The 22,874-nt window shown below is 38.3% G+C and overlaps 1 protein-coding gene across 1 annotated transcript in view; it reads left to right on the forward strand.

Moving 5' to 3' along the window:
• The window catches only part of F8 (coagulation factor VIII), a 140,541-nt gene that overhangs the window by 36,893 nt on the left and 80,774 nt on the right, over positions 1 to 22,874 (forward strand). Inside the window, exons 5-10 of the mRNA XM_021682778.1 lie at positions 2,506 to 2,574; positions 5,303 to 5,419; positions 7,284 to 7,505; positions 10,211 to 10,469; positions 10,702 to 10,873; positions 16,767 to 16,860. Of these exons, the coding sequence (XP_021538453.1) occupies positions 2,506 to 2,574; positions 5,303 to 5,419; positions 7,284 to 7,505; positions 10,211 to 10,469; positions 10,702 to 10,873; positions 16,767 to 16,860 (933 nt within the window). The remainder of the gene's footprint in view (positions 1 to 2,505; positions 2,575 to 5,302; positions 5,420 to 7,283; positions 7,506 to 10,210; positions 10,470 to 10,701; positions 10,874 to 16,766; positions 16,861 to 22,874) is intronic.

A 22,874-nucleotide genomic window follows, 5' to 3' on the forward strand; every position in this document is an offset into this window, starting at 1 on the left:
TTGTGCAAGACTGTTGAATCTCATATCTGTACCTCTGAAACAAATAATGCAATATATGTTAAGGAAAAAAAAAAAAGAAGAAGAAGAAGGTAGCGGGAGGGGAAGAATGAATCGGGGGAAATCGGAGGGGTAGACGAACCATGAGAGACGATGGACTCTGAAAAACAAACTGAGGGTTCTAGAGGGGAGGGGGGTGGGAGGATGGGTTAGCCTGGTGGTGGGTATTGAGGAGGGCACATTCTGCATGGAGCACTGGGTGTTATGCACAAACAATGAATCATGCAACACTTCATCTAAAACTAATGATGTAATGTATGGGGATTAACATAAGAATAAAAAAAAAATTAAAACTCAAAAAAAAAATATATATATATATTTGGTTTTCATCTCCTTCCTGATAGAGCTTCTAAAACCCTTGAGATTTTTCTATAATGAGAGCAATAAAGATGTCTTTTGTTAATGAGGTGATTTTTGGACCATATACCTAAGGATGGGGGCTGATTGCCAGTAGGGTCAAGCAAGTGATTAGAGGGCTGGAATTTTCGGTCTCACCCACTCTAAACCCCCACTCCACCAGGAGGAGAGAGAGGGACTGAGTATTGAGGTCAGTTGCCAGTAGCTAATGATTTAATCAATTATGCCTATGTAATGAAGCTTCCGTAAAAAAAAAAACGAACAAAAGGACGGGGTTCAAAGAGCTTCCAGGATGGTGAACACAAGGATATTTGAGGAGAGTGGCATACCTGGAGAGGGCATGGGAGCTTTGCATCTTTTCCCCGTAACTTGCCCTACACATCTCTTCCATCTGGCTGTTTCTTAGTTATATCTTTTTTGAATGAACTGGTGATCTACTAAGTAACATGTTTCTCTGAGTTCTGTGAGCTGCTCTAGCAAATTAATGGAACCCAAGAAAGGAGTTTTTGGAACCTCTGATCTGTAGAGGTTGGTCAGAAGCACAGGGAAGTCTGGTAGAACTGAGCCCTTAACCTGTGGGAATCTATACCATCTCCAGGGAAATAGTTTCAGAATTAAGTTAAAATGTAGGACACCCAGCTGATGTCACAAAATTGCTTGGTGGTAGGGAAAAACCCGTGTACACTGGAATTGGTGTCACAATTATAGGCAATTCCTTATAAAGGTAAATATATATTTAATTTCCATTCCTGAGTATTTACCCCAGACAAATGAAAACTTAATATTCACATAAAAATCTGTACGTACATTAATGTTCACAGCAGCTTTATTTGTAATAGCCAAGAACTGGAAACAACCTAAATGCCCTTCAACAAGTGAATGGTTAAACAAACTGTAGTACATCCATACCATGAAATACTCCTCATCAGTATAACAAAATGAAGTACTGATAGATGCAACAAAATGGATGAATCTCAAAGGCATTATACTGAGTAAAGAAGCCAATCTTAAAAGGTTCTATATTGTATGGTTCCATTTATATGACAATCTCAAAAATACAAATATATTGCAATGGGGAACAGATCAGTGGTTGCCAAGTGTATGACCATATGTGTGACTGTCTCTCTCACTATGACTATATATGTGTCTATAAAGGGATAGAAGGAGGGAGTTTTTTGGGATGTTGGAACTGTTCTGTGTCCTGATGGTTAGTGGTTTCATGAATCTATACCTGTGTTAAGGCCCATGACTTATACACCAAAAGTAAAAGTCAGTTTCACTACTTGGTAATTTTAAAAATAAAATAAAAAGAATTCAAATGTTTTCAGACAGCTTTACCTATATTTTAAATTTGTATAGGTGAGTTACTTTCTTCGTCCAATCGAAGATTTACTTTCAAGTGTCAAGGGTACAAGAAAAAAGGAGAATGTCATAAACAAAAATCTTCCTGCTTAAAGTAAGCCTGCAAAGAAAATTTCCCAGTGAAGAAATACAATGCTAAGAAAGACAACCAACAAATTCAATAATTAATTAAAGTATGAAGCAAGTTCATTTGTAACATTAACAACTTGAAATATTGGTATACATGGTGTTCACTTAAAGTGTGATTGTAGGGGTTTAATATCGATCATTGTTATTTTGGTCATAATACTTTGCAAAAGTAAAAAAAGTTAAAAGCATAATAGAAATTATTTATATTTGCCTATATGCACACTTACCATGAACAGCATTTACAGTTTTTGCAATTTTCCTCTTTTAAGTTTGTTCTGAATACATGTATATATACGTATATGAAATATGATTATATGGGCTTATATTTTGCATGTTTCTTTAATTTCATTTTCTGAGTAATTCATTTTTCTTGTATTTTACATAAATACTGGTCTGCAACAAATTTGAAATGAAAAAAGTCGTTTACCCCAAATAGTATTAGAACTGGTATAGGACACCTGACACCAAAGAAGCAATACTATGGTAAAGTTAACAGGAGACCAAGAGACAAAGCAGTAGGTGAAGTGATGTCTCCTCCCAGTGTTGATTTCCTATGACAGGATTCTCAATAGAAGATAAATGTTCTCACTTCTTTTTCAGGGAGTCTGGCCAAAGAAAGGACACAGACCTTGCATGAATTTGTACTACTTTTTGCTGTATTTGATGAAGGTTAGTAAGCTGCAATCTGAATTTGGGGCTCTAAAAAAATAGAATATATTAATTTAATCTGGTATTTGAGAATGAGGGCTGCTATTGTCCAGAGGAAGTGATTATAGAAAGATCATAAACTGTTCAGGAATGAAGGAAGTGGGGATGGAACTGAATTTCCAGAAAAAATACAGCCTGAGTTCCATTGGGAGCTATCAGGTAAGAAGATAGAGGAGCTGGGTAACAGGCTGGGTTTATCCCCCTCATTAAATCCATTAACAAAGACTTTTAGCTCTAATTTTTAAATACTTCCTTTTATCTTTTTTCATTATTATTATGTTATGTTAATCACCATACATTACATCATTAGTTTTTAATGTAGTGTTCCATGATTCATTGTTTGTGTATAACACCCAGTGCTCCATGCAGAACGTGCCCTCTTTAATACCCAACACCGGGCTAACCCATCCCCTTACCCCCCTCCCCTCTTATCTTTTTTTAGAAAATTTTATTTATTTTTTAATTTAAATTTTAAAAAGATTTTTGGTTGAAGTATAGTTGACATCTGTTAGTTTCAGGTGTAGAGAATAATGATCCGATTATATATATTATGAAATGCTCACCATGATAAGTGTATTGCAGTAGTATTGAATTGCAGTAGTATTGACCATATTCCCTAGGCTGTACTTTCATCCCCGTGACTTACTTGTTTTATAACTGGAAGTTTGTACTTCATTAACCCCTTCACCTACTTGCCCATCTCCCAACCCCCACCACCCCTCGTCAACCACCAGTTTGTTCTCTGTGTTTGTGGGTCTGTTTCTGCTTTGTCTGTTTTGTTTTTTAGATTCTACGTAAAAGTGAAGCCATACAGTATTTCTCTTTCTCTGACTTATTTCACTTAGCATAAGTGAAATACTCTCTAGGTCCATTTATGTTGCTGCAAATGGGAAGATCTCATTCTTTTATGTATATATACACACACATACCACCTGTTCTTTATCCATTCATCTATGGATGGACACTTTGGCTGCTTCCATATCTTGGCTATTGTAAATAATGCTGCAGTAAACATAGGGGTACATATATCCCATCGAATTAGTGGTTTTGTATTTTGGGGGTAAATACCCAGAAGTGGAATTACTGGATCATAGAGTAGTTCTATTTTTCATGTTTTGAGGACCCTCCATACTGTTTTCCACAGTGTCTGCACCAGTTTGCACTCCCAACAGTAGTGCACAAGGCTTCCTTTTTCTCCTCATCCTTGCCAACACCTGTTATCTCTTGTCTTTTTGATACTAGCCATTTTTGAGTAATGTGAGGTGGTATCTCATTGCAGTTTTGATTTGTATTTCCCTGATGATTAGTAATTTGGTTGAGCATCTTTTCATGTGTCTTTTTAAGACAAATTTTTTTAAAAAATGAATATTTAAGGGGTACAATATGATGATTTGATATATGAAAGATAATAAAATGATTACTATAGTCAAGCTAATCAATATATGTCTCCTCACATAGTTACCATTTTTTGTGTGTGATGAGTGCACCTATAACCTACTCCTTTAGCATATTTTCAATGTTCAATACAGTATTATTAACTGTAGTTATCACACCTGTATAGTAGATCCCTGGAACTTACTCATCTTAAAACTGAAAGTTTGGGAGCACCTGAGTGGTGCAGTTGAGTGTCCAACTCTTGGCTTCGTCTCAGGTCATGATCTCAGGATTATGAGATTGAGCCTCTGTGTCAGACTCTGTGCTCAGCGCGAAGTGTCATCATCCTCCCTGTCTTTTCGTGTCCCCACTGTACAGGCCCCAGCCACCCTGAACACAGTTTGTATCACACTGAAACATACCATGCTCTTTCTTGCATCCAGATCCTTGTTTATGCTGTTACCTCTGCCTAGAAAGCCTGTCTGCACCTTCACACCAAGTTAAGTTTTTCCTTCTCCTTCCAGTCTGCATTTTACATTTATACATTTCCACAGCACCTGGAGTTTCCTCCTTATCACATTAAATCATCATTGCCTGCTTCTTTGATTTTATATCCCTTTCCCTTCAAGTCAAGTGAAGTCCCTTCTCCTCTCTGCATCTGTATTAGCCTGTTCTAATCTGTTACATTACTCTCCACTCGGTTATAATTGTCAATTTCTCTATTTAAGCTAAATTGTAAGCACCTTGAAGGCAGAGACTGTCTTCTCTGTCCTCAGTGCCTAGCACTCAATAGTGCTCGGTAAATATGTTTGGATGAATGAACGAATCAGTAGATGAACAGATAAAGGAACTTAATTTCAGGGAGGTGGGTGGAAAGCTTTCAGGTTCTTGAGTTTTCATTACTACAATCTGAATGAAGCAATTAGGATGAGGACAGGGACTGAGAGCCCTTTTCTAAGATGATTTTCATCTGCTCCCTTTTAAATGAGTCAATGAATAGAATGAAGTCCTCATGGCACAGACTAACCGATATTCTCCCTTCTAGTTACCATTTGCCATCATCCCTTCCCATCTACTGTCATGGACAAATATAGGGAGAGATAATCAATTTGAGCAAGAAATGTCTGCCTTTTGGTAATTGTCTTCTGCCTTTTCTCTTACTGACTTTGAGGGCAAGTCATCCATGCCTACTGTACTGACAAAAGTGCTTAAGGTGTGAGCACTCTTTGACCCATGGGAGGGAGGGAAGGAGAGAGGGAGAGTGATCATGAGACAGACACTTAGCTGGCCCTATATTTGCCTCCTCTCTCATCAGGGAAAAGTTGGCACTCAGAAACAAATGAGTCTTTGACACAGGCTTTGGATCCTGCATCTGCTCAGGCCCAGCATGAAATGCACACAGTCAATGGCTATATAAACAGGTCTCTGCCAGGTATGTACACACCTGCTCAAGAATCCTCAGGGTCAGGGCGTCTGGGTGGCGCAGCCGCTTAGGCGTCTGACTCTTGGTTTCAGCTCAGGTCATGATCTCAGAGTCAGGAGATGGAGCCCTGCTTTGTGTGCCACCCTCAACGGGGAGTCTGCTTGAGAACCTTTCCCTCCTCGCCTGCCCCTTCCTCTGTGCATGCTCATGCACTCTCTCAAATAAATAAATAAATAAAAATCTTAAAAAAAAAAAAAAAAAGAATCCTCAGGGTCTTCTGCATTCACCACCAGAGCTCTCTTCTCTGGTTCTCCTCAGACAGCTCTGTATCCCCAGAGGAAAGCCCACTGAATTCTGGCCTCTGGTGGGGGCTTAAACTGAAGTGGCTGATTCTTCTTCCAGTGACCTAAAAATGAAGCCCTGCCCATGAACACAGAGCTCACAGATTTCTCTTTCCTTTTGCTTAAATATAGGTGAACAGCCAAGGATGAATAAATATTTAAGGGAAACCTGAAACATGAAAGGGATATGCAAAGATAAACAAAAAAATAATAATCCCAGAAGAAAAAGAGATAATACTTAGAAGAAAACTTGTCAAAAGGTCTACTTAGTATTTTCATAAAGATTCAAGAAGATACTGCATCAATAAAGTAATAATATGATTCTATGAAAAGAAACAATTAAACCAAGAGTATGCTAACAAAAGTTAGGAATATGACTGTGAAAATACAAACTCAATAGAAGGTAGTTAGAATAGAGAAAATCTCCCAGAAAGTAAAACAAAAAGAGATTTGGAATACATTTTAAAACAGATTTTAAAAATCAAAGAAATGATAGAAGAAAGTGTTAAGGATGAAAATATTTGAGTTTTCATACTCAAATTTCCCAGCAGGATAAATAAAAAAAGATCCCCACACAAAATTATGATTGTGGAATTTCAGAGAACAAAGAGAAGATGTTAAAGCTTCCCTTGGGAAAAACAGGTCCCATACAAAGGCATGAGAATTAAATTGGCAATACCATTCAGGGCTTTCTAGGCCTTACTAGAGAGTTTGGATTTGAGACAGACAAGAGATAATGGTAGCTAGCTTGAATTAAGATGTGGGGGTAGTAATGATGGTGAAAAAATATGTATATTTGAAAGCTTCAGGAGGCAAAATATGAGACAGCTGTGCCCTAGTAGTTAACAGTGTAAGATCTAAACATACAGCTGCTTGGGTTCCAATTTGAACTGGGCATCAGGATCCTCTCCTGATAACAATAGTTTCTACATTCATGTGATTACTGGAGTTGAATGAGTTAAAACTTGTAAAATAGTTTGGACAGTGCTTGATATAAAACAAGTGCTCAGTAAATATTAGTATTATTAATTGTATTGTCATAATTAGTATCAGACTGGATTTAGGAAGTGAGAGTGGTGAGAAGAATAACTCTCACTTGCATAATTTTGATATTATTCAAAGATAAAATATTTATTAACAAGAGAATAAGCCTAGGGCTGAGTCCTAGGTGATCCGCCATTTAATGAAGGGTCAGGAAAGGAGGCAGAAGAGGGAGCTATCTAAACAACAGGGGAACAAAACCCAGAGAGGTGTTGGCACAGAGGACAAGGGAGGAAGAGAATCTCAAGAAGGAATGAGTGGTCACCAGGTGCTGATTATTGAAAAATGTCCATTGGATTTAGCAGCACGACACTCATTGCTGACTTTGGCAAGAGCTATTGGTTTGACAGTACCCCAGCATCCTCGGAAAGTTTGGTTCCAAGTTAGTAATAAAATTTGAAGGTCAATTTGTCTATCCTATTCTAGAAAGTGTTTTCCATTTCAAATTCTCTACTTCTTGACCATAACTGTCTTATTTTCCCATGTTACAGGTCTGACTGGATGTCACAAGAGATCAATCTATTGGCATGTGATTGGAATGGGCACCACCCCCGAAGTGCACTCAATTTTTCTAGAAGGTCACACATTTCTTGTGAGGAACCACCGCCAGGCCTCCTTGGAGATCTCACCAATAACTTTCCTTACTGCTCAGACATTCCTGATGGACCTTGGCCAGTTTCTACTGTTTTGTCATATCCCTTCCCACCAACATGGTAATATCTGTTGATCTTAAAAACGAGTATTATAAATATTCAGCTCTTCTTTTACTGTCCACTGTCCATTATAAGATTTTACCTTGGATGTAAGAGGGCTTGAGTGTTAGTAGTACTGGTGAATTTTTAGTTTAAATGACTATAATAGCAGAGGGGAGACATTTTAGGGACGAATGAGGTGGTGAAAGTGGGGAGGACAGTGTATCATTGGTTTCCTGGCCAGATGCAATTAACTAGGCTTCAGTGCTATGGAGAGAGGGATTGTAGATCATACCTAAAGAGATGGGGGTTTTTTTTTTTAAGATTTTATTTGCTTATTTGACGGAGAGAGACAGCGAGAGAGGGAACACAAGCAGGGGGTAGTGGGAGAGGGAGAAGCAGGCTCCCTGCTGAGCAGAGAGCCCAATGTGGGGCTCAATCCCAGGACCCTGAGACCATGACCTGAGCTGAAGGCAGATGCTTAACCAACTGAGCCACCCAGGCACCCCTGAAGAGATGTTTTTGAGAAATTTAAGGAAATAAAAAAAGTCCAGCATTGTCTAGGTTGTAACCATAAGGGCTGCGGGCTAGCAGTAGTGATGCCCAGAGGATATTGCAGTACTCACTATGAAACACCAGACTACTGGTGTACATAGAGGCACTCCATCAATACCTGGAAGGAGATGAGAGACATGGGAAATACAGAGCCTGTCGGGGATAGCAGACACTGGGAGAAGCAATGTGGGAGTGGAAGTTGGTGAGCATATGTGAAACACCACGTGAGGTTTTCAAAGACTTCTTAATGAGGACTTTGCAAAGGGTTAAAGGTCCTGTCTAAGCAAGTTGGGACAGTAATATGGTTTCAAATTATCATTAATGTGACCTCATTTGTAGCTACAGACTGAAAATTCATATAACATGATCATCCCACCCCCATTTTCCTTCTTGTATATTTACTCTGCTAACTCTTTTTTTTTTTTTTTAAAGACTCTATTTATTTATTTGACAGAGAGAGACAGTGAGAGAGGGAACACAAGCAGGGGGTAGTGGGAGAGGGAGAAGCAGGCTCCCCGCTGAACAGAGAGCCCGATGCGGGGCTCGATCTCAGGACCCTGGGACCATGACCTGAGCCGAAGGCAGACGCTTAACGACTGAGCCACCCAGGCGCCCCAACTCTGCTAACTCTTTTTTTTTTTTTTAAGATTTTATTTATTTATTTGAGATAGAGAGAATGAGAGAGAGAGAGCACATGAGAGGGGGGAGGGTCAGAGGGAGAAGCAGGCTTCCTGCCGAGCAGAGAGCCCGATGCGGGACTCGATCCAGGGACTCCAGGATCATGACCCGAGCTGAAAGCAGTCGCTTAACCAACTGAGCCACCCAGGCACCCAACTCTGCTAACTCTTAATGTTGGATCAATCTAACATTCCTCTTTGTCTTCTCCTCTGTTGTGGCCCATGAGGGTTATTGGAGAAAAACATTGAGGCGGCCTAATCTTTCGTGTCTAACAGCACTTGTTTGTTCTAGCACTCTTGTATTACCCCTCTCTTCAGATTACTTGCTTGCCTTGGAGAAGAGATTTGATCTTGCCATGCATCCACCATTTTCTCATGTTCTGTGAGTGACCTTGTTTGTAGTGCTCTGTAGTGATGAAGAATAGGGACCTCTTTTCCTCATCTGTTACATAATTTTATGGGACTTTTGACAAGATGTTAGGGGACAAAGGAAGTTGATCCTATAGGCACAGAGGAATAGGTCATTTACTTGTATGCAAGTTGGTTGTTATCTAGTTTGAGGAATTTACTTTATGTTTTGTTTTATTATTTTGACTTTTTCCCACTGATTTTAATTGTCATTTTTTCAGAAAAATGCTTTGTCTTGTTGGACCGCAGACAAATCCTTTCATTTTTAGATCTAGAAGGAATTATGTTTAAAGCCGCATGAACCCCAGACTACTTATTTGCTGCTCCTGAAATCTACCATATTCCCCATCCTCTAGTAAATAGGTCTGCCTTCTTAGTATTGATTTTCAAAATAGCCCTATAGCATAGATTGGGTGGGAATTATTACTATCCACATATTATAAAGCTAAAGATGAGATTGAAATTGTTGAATAGACTTGCTGTAGGGCTTATAACTAGTCACAGGCAGACATGCTCTTAAAATATATAGCATATATTTCCTTAACTCTAAGTTGTACCTTTTCATGTTTTTATGAACTTGAAATGTCTTAAAATTTATATCTACACTGACATTTTTCCTAGTAAACTTATTAAATCAATGGTTTGTATCATAATTCAATGGAGTACTGGTAACTGGCAGAATGGGGAGTTGGTTTGACCTAGGCATCCAAATGCTGAAAATATACAGTTTCTCAAGTCTATTTGTTTATAATTAGAAAATTGGAGAGTGATATGTTCAGAGCCAATTCCAGAAGGAAAATATTCATACATATTATAAGAGCAAATGAGTGAGTCTTGAAAGAAGGATAAAACATATACTGGAGGAGAGTCAGGCAGAAGGGAAATGGTAAGTGCAAAGATCATAGGAAGAAACCAGCAAGTACCAGCTACGGGGGAGGTAATCCCTATAGGAGAGTGACAAGATAAGGGTATAAGACTTGCCTCTCTTAAGAGAGGGTCTTGAAGGCCTAATGAGAGACAAAGAAGTTGTAGAAGTTAAGGCAAGTCTTATAGGAATCTGACATTGTTTGGTTTGTCTGACCTCAGGTGGTATGGAAGCTTATGTCAAAGTAGATAGCTGCCCAGAGGAACCCCAACTACGGATGAAAAATAATGAAGAAGAGGAAGATTATGGTGATCTTTATGACTCTGACATGGACGTGGTTAGCTTTGATGATGACAACTCCTCTCCCTTTATCCAAATCCGCTCAGTTGCCAAGAAGCATCCTAAAACTTGGGTCCACTATATTGCTGCTGAAGAGGAGGACTGGGACTATGCTCCCTCAGGCCCCACCCCCAATGATAGGTAAGCAAGCACCTTTTAACTCTTGATATGAACTCTTCCTCATTTTTAAAAGGTTATTGCCAGTTATTCAAAACAACAAATCTTCAAGGCATGTTTATTGTATTTACTTGTATTTTTCTGACGCCTTTTCATCGATTAAATCATTTCAGCTGTTTTAGAGCTGGATTTTAGCCACCTGTCCTCTACCTAGAATTCTCCATCCCAACATCTCATCTATTTGTGTCTCATGCAGAAGTTATAAAAATCTGTATTTGAACAATGGTCCTCAGCAGATTGGTAGGAAGTACAAAAAAGTCCGATTTATGGCATACACAGATGAAACATTTAAGACTCGTGAAGCTATTCAGTATGAATCAGGAATCCTGGGACCTTTACTTTATGGAGAAGTTGGAGACACACTGTTGGTAAGTTGAGGAAGAGGAATAAGGTTGGGTAATTATGAAGACAAAGTCTGGAGCATTTTGAGTTTCTAAAAGCTTCATAATTCAGTTTTGTGTTCCAATGGTTATGATCTTCTAAAAATTACGTTATACAAATAAATATAGATTATAAATTTGTTTTAAAAATATGAGTATATAGAATACAAATTTAATGCCACCCATTAAACCTGTCACCCCTTTGAAACACTTATTACATGGTCTTTGATACATATCCTTATATAATTTTTTTCCACTAATTATAGTACAGGAATCATCAGACTGTGGCCTGTGAGCCTAATTTGGCTCATAGTGTGTTTTTGGACAGCCTGTGACCTTTCAGCCTGTGAAGGATTTTACCTTTTAATTTTTTTTAAAGATTTTATTTATTTATTTGAGAGAGTGAGCGAATGAGAGAGAGCACGAGCAGGAAGCATTCTCCCCACTGAGCAGGAAGCCCAATGCAGGGCTCAATCCTGACGTGGATCCCATGGATCCCGGGACTCCGGGATCACGATCTGAGCCAAAGGCAGACTCTTAACCCACTGAGTCGCCCAGGCGCCCCAGATTTTACCTTTTTAAAGTGTTGTAAAGAAAAGAATAATAATAATAATACGACAAACATGTGACAGAGACTAGATATGGCTCACAAAGTTTAGAGCATTTACTGTCTGGCCCTTTCCAGAAAATGTTTGCTGTCCCTTGATATAGGGTATTAAGAAGGCTTATGCTGCAAAGAATAGGGTACTGAATAAGCCGTGGTTTAAAAAAATAGGGATTTATTTTTTCACCATCAATTTAGAGATGGATGGTTGTTTATATCAACTCAGCTGCTCCAAAATGTTTTGAAGGATGCTGATCATTATATATGGAGTGTTGAGCAGAACACCATGAACCTGTTACCAGTGCCAGAGGAGGACTCCAACTATATTACATGCCAACCACTGGGAATAGAAATCCAAACACTTCTGCCCACAGCATCTTGGTAGCAGAGTCACCCAGGAAAACACAAGGCAATCAAGCCCTGGATGACACAGTGCTTCTACTGACATAGAGAAGAGACAGAGCAAGGTCAGCTCCAATAGTATGCATGGGTCCCCTATGGCTAGCAGATATCCCTCAGCAGCCAGCACAGGGCAGTTGGCCTCTGTGTACCCCCCTTGTGCTGAGACAGAAGGATCCCAACTCCTCCCCCAAGGAGTCTGAAATACTGAAAGCTGAGGGCATGCATGAGGGTCACTGATGCACATGCTTAAGCAGAACAAAGGACCACCCACTGAGACTGAAACAAGGAAAGATACTCCCATGCAAGGTGATAAGCCTGCCATAGGCTGTGTGGGCTCTTGAGCTCCTGGTAAGGTGGTGTCCCAGGCTTAAGACCCATTCTTACATAGCCAAGTAGGGATCCAAAGACTGTGCACACAAGACTACCTTTCCTGATGTGGAGTTTTGTTAGATAATGCCAAAGTCCTTCAGCAATTCTGCCGCAATTTAGACCCTCACCAAGAGTGTCTGAGTATGCTTTCCCCACATCATTGACAATATATATTATAAGCCTTCAGAAAAATTTTCCAATTTGATAAGCTAAGTATTTATATACTGTCTTCATTTGCATTTCCCCAATTAGTAGTGAAATTGCTGTTTCATGTTTGTTGACTATTTACATGACACCCTCAGCAAATTGCCTTAAATTTTGTCCAGTTTTCTATTAGGATGGTTGTCTCTTGCTTATATATTTGTAAAAGGCTTTATGCAGTGTGGATATTGGCACATTGTTATTTTTCAAATATTTTTTCAATCTGTCACTTGTACTTTTGTCCTACAAAGATTTTTAGTCTTTATACAGTCAAGATCTTTTTTTTTAAAGATTTTATTTATTTATTTGACAGAGAGAGAGCATGAGCAGGGGGGAGAAGCAAGGGGAGAGGGAGAAGCAAGGAGCCCAATGAGGGCCCTGGGTTCAAGACCTGAGCCGAAGGCAGATGCTCAGCCAACTGAGCCACCCAGGCACCCCTACAGTGAAGATCTTTTATCAATCTTTTTATTTATATTTTTCTGGATATTTTTGATTTATGATTTCTGCCTTGGAATGTCTTCATCACCTCCGGATTATAAAAATAATCTATTACATTTTATTCTTTATACTTTTATAGTTTTATTTTTACAATAAGGATTTTAATTGCTCTGGAAGTTACTTTTGGTTATAGTGTATAGTGTCTAATAAGGATTTTCCCAAATGAGAGCTAACTGGGCCAACTGATCCTTTTTTCACTAAATTAAAAATGCCTCCTTTATTATATACCAAATTGCTAATATCTGTTTTCTTTAATTGATCTGTTACCACTCTGTTTTGATGACTGCAACCTTGTCCTGTGTTTTGATATTTGTAGAGCAAGTCTTCCCTGATTGTACTTCTTCAACATTTTAATTAGCTATCCTTGTATAATTTTTCTTCATAAATTTTATTTACCTATTTTTGAATTATCCAGTAAAAATAATTCAAAAGTCAAAAAATGTATACAGTGAAAGGCAAATTTTTCTCCCTCCCAGACTTCTAATCCCATAGTCTGATAGGCAGTCATTACTGTCAGTTTTAATATCCTCTTCCAGAAATAGTATATAAATATATATGTTTATGTTTATATTTTAAACAAAAACAGGAGCACTATGTAAATTGTTCTGTACCTTGATTTTTTTAACTTAATGTATCTTGAATATCATTTCATATCAAGATATATAGATCTACCTCATTTTTTGATTTATATAAGTTATGTTCGAACATCTTCTTGAATCCTATTAAACTTTTCTATTAATGTAAGAATTTGAGGATTATTTTTTACTTCTTATATGAAAAATTTCAAACATACCTAGAGGTAGAATAGCAAAATAAAGTTCTTTGAACCCATCACTCAGATTCAACAGTTATTGACAAATGGCTAATCTCCTTTTATCTATAAACCACCTAGGCCTAACAGACATCTATAGAACAGTCCACCCACTTCCAGTAGAATACACATTCTTCTCAAGTGCACATGAAACATTCTCCAGGATAGACCATTATGCCATAGAACAAGTGTCAAAATTTTAAAGAAAACTATAGTCCAATATCCCTCATGAATATAGATACAAAAATCTTCCACAACACATTAGTATACCAAATCTAGCAACAATTTAAAAAAGAACATATGCCATGATCAAGTGGGATTTATCCCAGGATAACACAAGGTTGGTTCAATATATGAATATTAAGGCAATACACCATATTAATCAAATAAAGAACAAAAAGCACATGATCATATAATAGGTGGAGAAAAACAGTTTGACAAAATCCGCTACCCATTTGTGATGAAAAAAAGTCTCAGTGAACTAGCAACAGAAGGCAAGGTCCTTAATTTGATGAAGAACATCTAAGAAAATTTATTATATGGTGAAAGATTGTTTTCCCCCTAAGACTGGGGAAAAAATTAAGGGTCTACTCTTGTCACTTCTATTTAATATTGTATTGGAAACCAGTGCAGTAAGCCAAAAAAAAAACGAACAACCAAAAAACAAAAACAAGAATTAGAGGCATTTGGATTGGAAGGAAGAAATAATACTGTCTTTATCTGCAGATGACATGATCTTATATGTAGAAAATAATTAATACATAATAAAAAAAATCATAGGAAATTGGGATTGCAAGGGACATCCTTATCCTAATAAAGATCTGCAGAAAACCTATAGTCACCATCACACTTGGTAGTGAAACTCAGAAATCCTTCTGTTAAAGATCAGGATGGGGCGCCTGGGTGGCTCAGTCGTTAAGCGTCTGCCTTCAGCTCAGGTCATGATCCCAGGGTCCTGGGATCGAGCCCCACATCGAGCCCCACATCGGGCTCCCGTCGGCGGGAGGCCTGCTTCTCCCTCTGCCACTCCCCCTGCTTGTGTTCCCTCTCTCGCTGTGTCTCTCTCTTCAAATAAATAAAATCTTTAAAAAAAAAAAAAAAAAGATCAGGATAAAACACATCTCTATGTGATATTTTACTAGAAACTGTAGCCAGTGTTCTTAGGAGAAAAAGTTTTCAGATTGGAAAGAAATAAACAAAACTTATTATTTGAAGATTAAGTAAATGTATGACACTTGGTGGGAGCCAGATTTCTTGTTGGAGAGGGTAATAATAAAATAAGGCTAGAATAAATCTTGGGATTCTGGATTAGAATTGGAGGCATCAGTATAATTCTTAATATAGTAAGAAAGTACCCAATAAAAGAATAGGACAATGTCAAAGGAACACAGGAGTGTTCAGAGCTTCTAATGGCCAAGGTGGAAGAATTTGAGCAATAAAATAAAGTAGTATTGGATTATACCCCAAAGTATAAAATAAACATCCATGAATCATTACCGATGTAAATAAATGATTAAATAAGCAAATAAATGAGGAAGTAGAGAGACATAGCTCACATACAGAAGGGTTCTAAAAAAAATTATGTAGGTATGTAATTCTTTTGGGGTTAATTTTTGTAAAAGGTGTAATGTCTATGTCTAGATCCCTTCTCTCTCTCTCTCCTTTTTTTTTTTGCATGTGGATGTCTGGTGGTTCTAGCACCATTTGTTGATAAGACTATCTTTGCACCATTTTATTGTCTTCTGCTTCTTTGTCAAAAATCAGTTGACTATATTTATGTGAGTCTGTTTCTGGGCTCTCTATTCTGTTCCAAAAGGAAGTTTTTAAAATGGAAGATGCTGCAACCTTATTGCGTACTAGTACAAAAGAGATGTTGGCATTAGATAGGAGTTGATTTTCACATGCATATAGGTGGGTAGATTTGATGATGGGAGGCCAAGGAAATTCCTTTCTCAGTGAAAACATAAGCGCCCGAGAGTGAAAATCTGAAACCAAATATTAATCAACTAAGTAAGTGGGAAGGTGAATTTCTAGGAGAACTAAATAGATAGGTAGGTAACTTGAGTGCTCATTTGAGATTTGTGATCATGAATTTTAAAAGGCTGATTGCAGAGCTGTGTGATTTTTCATCTACACCATTCTGCTGCTTTAAGTGCGGGCAAAGAATCAGCTCTTTATTGGGTTTTACCAAATGAGTGGGTTTTAAGACAATAATGCAGGTGGAAGTTTTGGGGTTTTTTTATGTTACATTAGTCACCATACGGTACATCATTAGTTTTTGATGTAGTGTTCCATGATTCACTGTTTGCCTATAACACCCAGTGCTCCATGCAGAACGTGCCCTCCTTAATACCCATCACTGGGCTAGCCCATCCACCCCCCTCACCTCTAAAACCCTCAGTTTTTTCAGAAGTTGGTTTTTTATCCTCATGTCATACCCAACCTCAGATCTAGAGACTGGGTTGGTGTGTTCAAATGTTCTTAATTGCTGCTTCCATGTTACTGCTCTTCCATTCTTCCTCCCATTTAAAGCTCATGCAATCAGATAACACTGACTGCCACCCTGCCTTAGTTCTGTAATTAACTGTCCTCCTAGTCATGCCTGCTCATTCAGTGAAGATTTTATCACCTGAGTCACTGTTTTCCTCTTCACTCGGGGAATTTAGTACCCAAATGGTGGAATAAGACTGAGGGAAAGCAGTGCCCTCAGCAGACATTCAAATTTCAATTAGTGTGACAAGGTGCAAGGAATACTTCCTGAAACGATTGAAATAACTTTAAAGAAATGGAAAGGGGCCTTTAGTAAAAAAAAAAAAAAAACCTAAGTAGCTGTCTGAGCAATTTTATGGAAAGAACAAATATTTTTAGCTTTATCTAGGCTCAAACCCCTATAACATGGATATAAGACAGCTTTTGTTTTCTGGAGATAGGCCACACTTTTCCTGTTGATCCTAGTTGTTTTAGGACTTGATCTTGTATTTTATTTATACTTTCAGATTATATTTAAGAATCAAGCAAGCCGGCCTTATAACATCTACCCTCATGGAATCACTGATGTCAGTCCTTTGCACTCAGGGAGATTGCCAAAAGGTAAGTGTTACCTCAATTTCCATATGTATTACATCTCTATGCTTTACAGTACACACAAGAAAATGCTATAATTTTTGCTTTAAATAGTCATATGTAGGGACGCCTGGGTGGCTCAGCCAGTTAAGCGTCTGCCTTCTGCTCAGGTCATGATTCTGGGGTCCTGGGATCAAGCCCTGCATCGGGCTCCCTGCTCGGCGGGGAGTCTGCTTCTCCTCCCACTCCCCCTGCTTGTATTGGGCTATACCTTTATGAGTTTGGTTTTTGTGTTTTTTGTGTTTTTTTAAAGATTTTATTTATTTATTCGACACAGAGAGACACAGCGAGAGAGGGAACACAAGCAGGGGGAGTGGGAGAGGGAGAAGCAGGCTTCCCGCCGAGCGGGGAGCCCCATGTGGGGCTCGATCCCAGGACCCTGGGGTCATGACCTGAGCTGAAGGCAGATGCTTAACGACTGAGCCACCCAGGCGCCCCTGATTTAAAAAAAATTTTTAAATAAATAAATAGTCATATGTAGTCTTATAAAATTATGAGGAAAAATATTCCTTCATATTTACCAGTTATTTACTATTACCAATGCTTTTTATGCCCATCTAAAGATCCAGATTTCCATCTGGCATCACTTCCATTCAGATCATTTCTCTTCAATCTAAAGAACTTCCTTTATCATTCCTTGTAGTGCAAGTATGCTAGAGATAGATTCTCTTAGTTTTATTTTATTTGAAAATGTCTTTGTCTTCACTTTTGAAGGCTAATTTTGCTGGATATAGAATTCTAGGTTGAGAGGGCTTTTTATTCCTTTTATCACTTTGAAAATATTGTTTTACTATCTTCTGGCGTTCATAATAGCTAAACTTAGATTCCATTCAATTATTCTTACCCTGTATGTTATTGTTGTCTGACTGTAATTTTCTTCATATTTCTCCCACTTGAGGTTCACTGATCTTCCTGGATCTGTAAATTTATATTTTTACAAATTTGGAAAGATTGTGGTCATTATTTCTTCAAAAAAATTTTCTACCCTGTTCTCTATCTCCTTTCCTGGGTCTCTAATTACATGAATGACATTTTGGTATTGTCCCACATGCCTTAATATTTTCATCATATTTTTTTTTCTTTCTCCATCTCATCTGCAAAGTGGATATTTTCTGTTGACCTATCTTCAGGTTTACTGACCTCAAACTGGAATTTCTGAGTCACAGTATATGTATTTCTATTTTTATTAGATAGCTGCACTTTTGTTCCCAGATAAAGTTATAATTCATACTCCTACTACTCATATATGAAAGTATAATTTCCCACATTATTGATATCTAGACATTGACAGTTTTTTAAAAAGATTATTCATTTATTTATTTGACAGGGAGAGAATGAGAAAGCACAAGCAGGGGGAGCTGGAGAGGGAGAGGGAGAAGCAGGCTCCCCGCGGAGCAGAGAGCCCAGTGCGGGGCTCGATCCCAGGACCCTGGGATCATGACCTGAGCCCAAGGCAGACACTTAACTGACTGAGCCACACAGGTGCCCCTAGACATTGACAGTTTTTAAAACTCCTGCCACTCTGGTGGGTGAAAAGTGGTGTCTCAATGCTGGTTTTTTTATTTTTTTTTTTTATTATTTTTTAATTTTAATTCCAGTATAGTTAACATACAGTGTTATATTAGCTTCAGATGTACGATGTAGTGATTCAGCACTTCCGTACAACCCCTGGTGCTCATCAGGACAAGTGCACCCCTTTTTCTTCTTCTTTTTTTTTTAGATTTCCCACATAAGTGATTCCATACAGTATTTGTCCTTGTCTGGCTTATTTCACTTAGCATAATGCCTTCCAGGTTCATCCATATTGTCATAAATGGTGGTTTCTCCTTTTTGTGGCTGAATAATATTCCATTATATATATCACATTTCCTTTATCCATTCATCCATCAATAGGCACTTAGGTTATTTCCATATATTGGCTATTGTGAATGATGCTGCAATAAACACAGGAGTGCAGATATGTCTTTGAAATCATGATTTCATTTCCTTTGGCTATATACTCAGAAGTGGGATTGCTGGATCATTCTATTTTTTTTTTTTTTTAAGATTTTATTTATTTGACAGAGAGAGACACAGCGAGAGAGGGAACACAAGCAGGGGGAGCGGGAGAGGGAGAAGCAGGCTTCCCGCGGAGCAGGGAGCCCGATGTGGGGCTCGATCCCAGGACCCTGGGATCATGACCTGAGCCGAAGGCAGGCGCTTAACGACTGAGCCACCCGGGCGCCCCAGTTCACCTATCCTCCCACCTACCTCCCCTCTGGTAACCATCTTTGTCTTGGTTTGCCTCTCTCTCTTTTTTCCTTTGCTTGTTTGTTTTATTTCTTAAATTCCACATATGAGTGAAATCATATGGTATTTCTTTTTCTCTGACTGACTCATTTCACTTAGCATTATACTCTCTAGCTCCATCCATGTCATTGCAAATGGAATAATTTCATTCCTTTTTATGCAGAGTAATATTCCATTGTGTGTGTATCACATCTTCTTTATCCCTTCATGTATTGATGGACACTTAGGCTGCTTCCATAATTTGGCTATTGTAAGTAATGCTGCAGTAAAAAAGGGATGCCTACATCTTTTTGATTTAGTGTTTTCATATTCTTTGGGTAAATACCCAGTAATGGAATTACTGGATCATATGGGAATTCCATTTTTAATTTTTTAAGCCACAGGCAAGGGAAACAAAAGCAAAACAAAAACTATTGGGACTGCATCAAACTAAAAAGCTTTTGTGCAGGGAAGAAAACCATAAACAAAACAAAAAGACAGCCTACTGAATGTGAGAAGATATTTGCAAATGATATATGCAATAAGGGGTTAATATCCAAAATATATAAAGAACTTATACAACTCAACACAAAAAATATAAACAATGCAATTAAAAAATGGGCAGAGGACCTGAGTAGATATTTTTTTCAAAGAATAGACCTCCAGAAAGCCAACAGACACATGAAAAGATGCTCAACATCACTAAGCATCAGGAAAATGCAAATCAAAACCCAAATAAGATATCATCTTACACCTGTTAGAAGGGCTAAATAAAAAAGATGAGAAATAACAGGTGTTGGTGAGGATGTGGAGAAAAAGGAACCCACATAAACTATTGGTGGGAATGTAAATTGGTACAGCCACTGTGAAAAACAGTATGGAGTTTCCTCAAAAAATTTTTAAATTAAAATACCATATGATCCAGTAATTCCACTATTGAATATCTACCCAAATAAAATGAAAACACTAATTTGAAAAGATACATGCACCCCTATGTTTATTGCAGTATTATTTAGATACCACATCTCCTTATAAAATATGTGAGTTAAAACTCCAGTAAGCAGTCCTTTGGCGTATATTTGGGCCTGAAATTCTCATGGTCAACTGGATTATCATCTGTAGCTTATCACTCTGGTTTTGATGTCTATTTTTTAAGCACTTGAGATTTTTTTTCTTCTTCATAGATTTTCACTTATTTATTATAAACATTTAATAATATTATTATCAGGTGCCTGGGTGGTTCATTCGGTTAAGCGTCTGCCTTCAGCTCAGGTCTCTCTCGCTGTGTCTCTCTCTGCCAAATAAATAAATAACATCTTTTAAAAAAAGATATTTTGTAATGTATATAAATATAAATATTGAATCACTATGTTATACTCCTGAAATTAATATTGTATGTCAATTATACTTCAAGTGAAAAACACTGAAATAAAATCTTTAAAATAATAATAGTAATATCTATTATTTATATGTAATAGTGGACAGACCTACTTAGCTCAAACTAACAAGCTAGCAAAAATCTCCTGGACTGACATTTTTTTTAGTACAAAAAATTTGTAAGACATTTGAAGACAATGTACCTTGAACAAAATAAAATAAATTACAGATTATCAAGATACAAACTTTTTTTTCAGTTCTTATTTATTTAGTTACTTTAAGTCTTTAATTAAATTCGGTCAGTTAACATACAGTGTTATATTAGTCTCAGGTGTACAATATAGTGATTCAACACTTCCATACATCCCCCAGTGCTCATCACAAGTGCATTCCTTCATCCCCATCACCTAGTTCACCATCCCCCACACTCCACATCTTCTTTATCCATTCATCTGTCGATGAACATCTGGGCTCTTTCCATAGTTTGGCTATTGTGGACATTGCTGCTATAAACATTGGGGTGCTGGTGCCCCTTCTTTTCACTACATCTGTATCTTTGAGGTAAATACCTAGTAGTGCAATTGCTGGGTCATAGGGTAGTTCTATTTTTATTTTTTTATTTTTTATTTTTTTTAAAGATTTTATTTATTTATTTGACAGAGAGAGTCACAGCGAGAGAGGGAACACAAGCAGGGGGAGTGGCAGAGGGAGAAGCAGGCTCCCCACCGAGCAGGGAGCCCGACGCGGGGCTCGATCCCAGGACCCTGGGATCATGACCTGAGCCGAAGGCAGACGCTTAACGACTGAGCCACCCAGGCGCCCCTCTATTTTTATTTTTTGAGGAACCTGCATACTGTTTTCCAGAGTGGCTGCACCAGTTTGCATTCCCACCCAGTGCAAAAGGGTTCCCCTTTCTCCGCATCCTCACCAACACTTGTTTCTTGTGTTGTTGATGTTAACCATTCTGACAAGTATGAGGTGATATCTCCTTGTAGTTTTGATTCACATTTCCTTGATGATCAGTGATGATGAGCATCTTTTCATGTGTCTGTTGGCCATCTGGATGTCTTCTTTGGAAAAATATCTATCAAGTCTTCTGCCCATTTTTTAATTGGATGATTCATTTTTTGGGTGTTGAATTTTATAAGTTCTTTCTATCTATTGGATACTAACCCTCTGTCAGATGTCATTTGCAAATACCTTGTCCCATTCAGTAGGTTCTCTTTTAGTTTTGTTGATTATTTCCTTTGCTGTGCAAAAGCTTTTTATCTTTTTTAACATTTTTTATTTAAATTCAATTAATTAACATATAATGTATTATTGGTTTCAGAGGTACACGCCTGTGATTCATCAGTCTTATATAATACCCAGTGATATTACATCACATGCCCTCCTTAATATCTATCACCCAGTTACCCCATCCCTCCACCCTCCTCCTCTCCAGCAACCCTCAGTTTATTTCCTATGATTAAGAGTCTCTTATGGTTTGTCTCCCTCTCTGGTTTCTTCTTGTTTTACTTTTTACTCTTTTCCCCTATGATCCTCTCTTGTTTCTTAAATTCCACATATTGGTGAGATCATGATAATTGTCTTTTTCTGATTGACTTATTTCACCTAGCATAATACCCCCTAGTTCCATCCACGTCATTGAAAATGGCAGGATTTGGGGTGCCTGGGTGGCTCAGTCATTGAGCATCTGCCTTTGGCTCAGGTCATGATCCCGGGGTCCTGGGATCGGGCCCTGCATCGGGCTCCCTGAATGGCAGGAGGCCTGCTTCTCCCTCTCCTCCCCCCTGCTTGTGTTCCCTCTCTTGCTATCTCTTTCTCTGTGAAATAAATAAAATCTTAAAAAAAAAATAAAATGGCAGGATTTCATTTTTTTGATGAATATATATACACATACATACACACCACATCTTTTTTTTTTTAAAGATTTTATTTATTTATTTGACAGAGAGAGAGAGAGATCACAAGCAGGCAGACAGGCAGGCAGAGGGAGAGGGAGAAACAGGCTCCCCACTGAGCAGGAAGCCCAATGTGGGGCTCGATCCCAGGACCCTGGGACCATGACCTGAGCCGAAGGCAGACACTTAACTGACTGAGCCACCCAGGCGCCCCCACACCACATCTTCTTTATCCATTCATCTGTCGATGGACATCTGGGCTCTTTCCATAGTTTGGCTATTGTGGACATTGCTGCTATAAACATTGGGGTGCTGGTGCCCCTTCGGATCACTGCATTTGTGTCTTTGAGGTAAATACCTAGTAGTGCAATTGCTGGGTCGTAGGGTAGCTCTATTTTTAACATCTTGAGGAACCTCCATACTGTTTTCCAG

Source organism: Neomonachus schauinslandi, chromosome X (genome assembly GCF_002201575.2).
Source record: "Neomonachus schauinslandi chromosome X, ASM220157v2, whole genome shotgun sequence".
Lineage (NCBI taxonomy): Eukaryota > Metazoa > Chordata > Mammalia > Carnivora > Phocidae > Neomonachus > Neomonachus schauinslandi.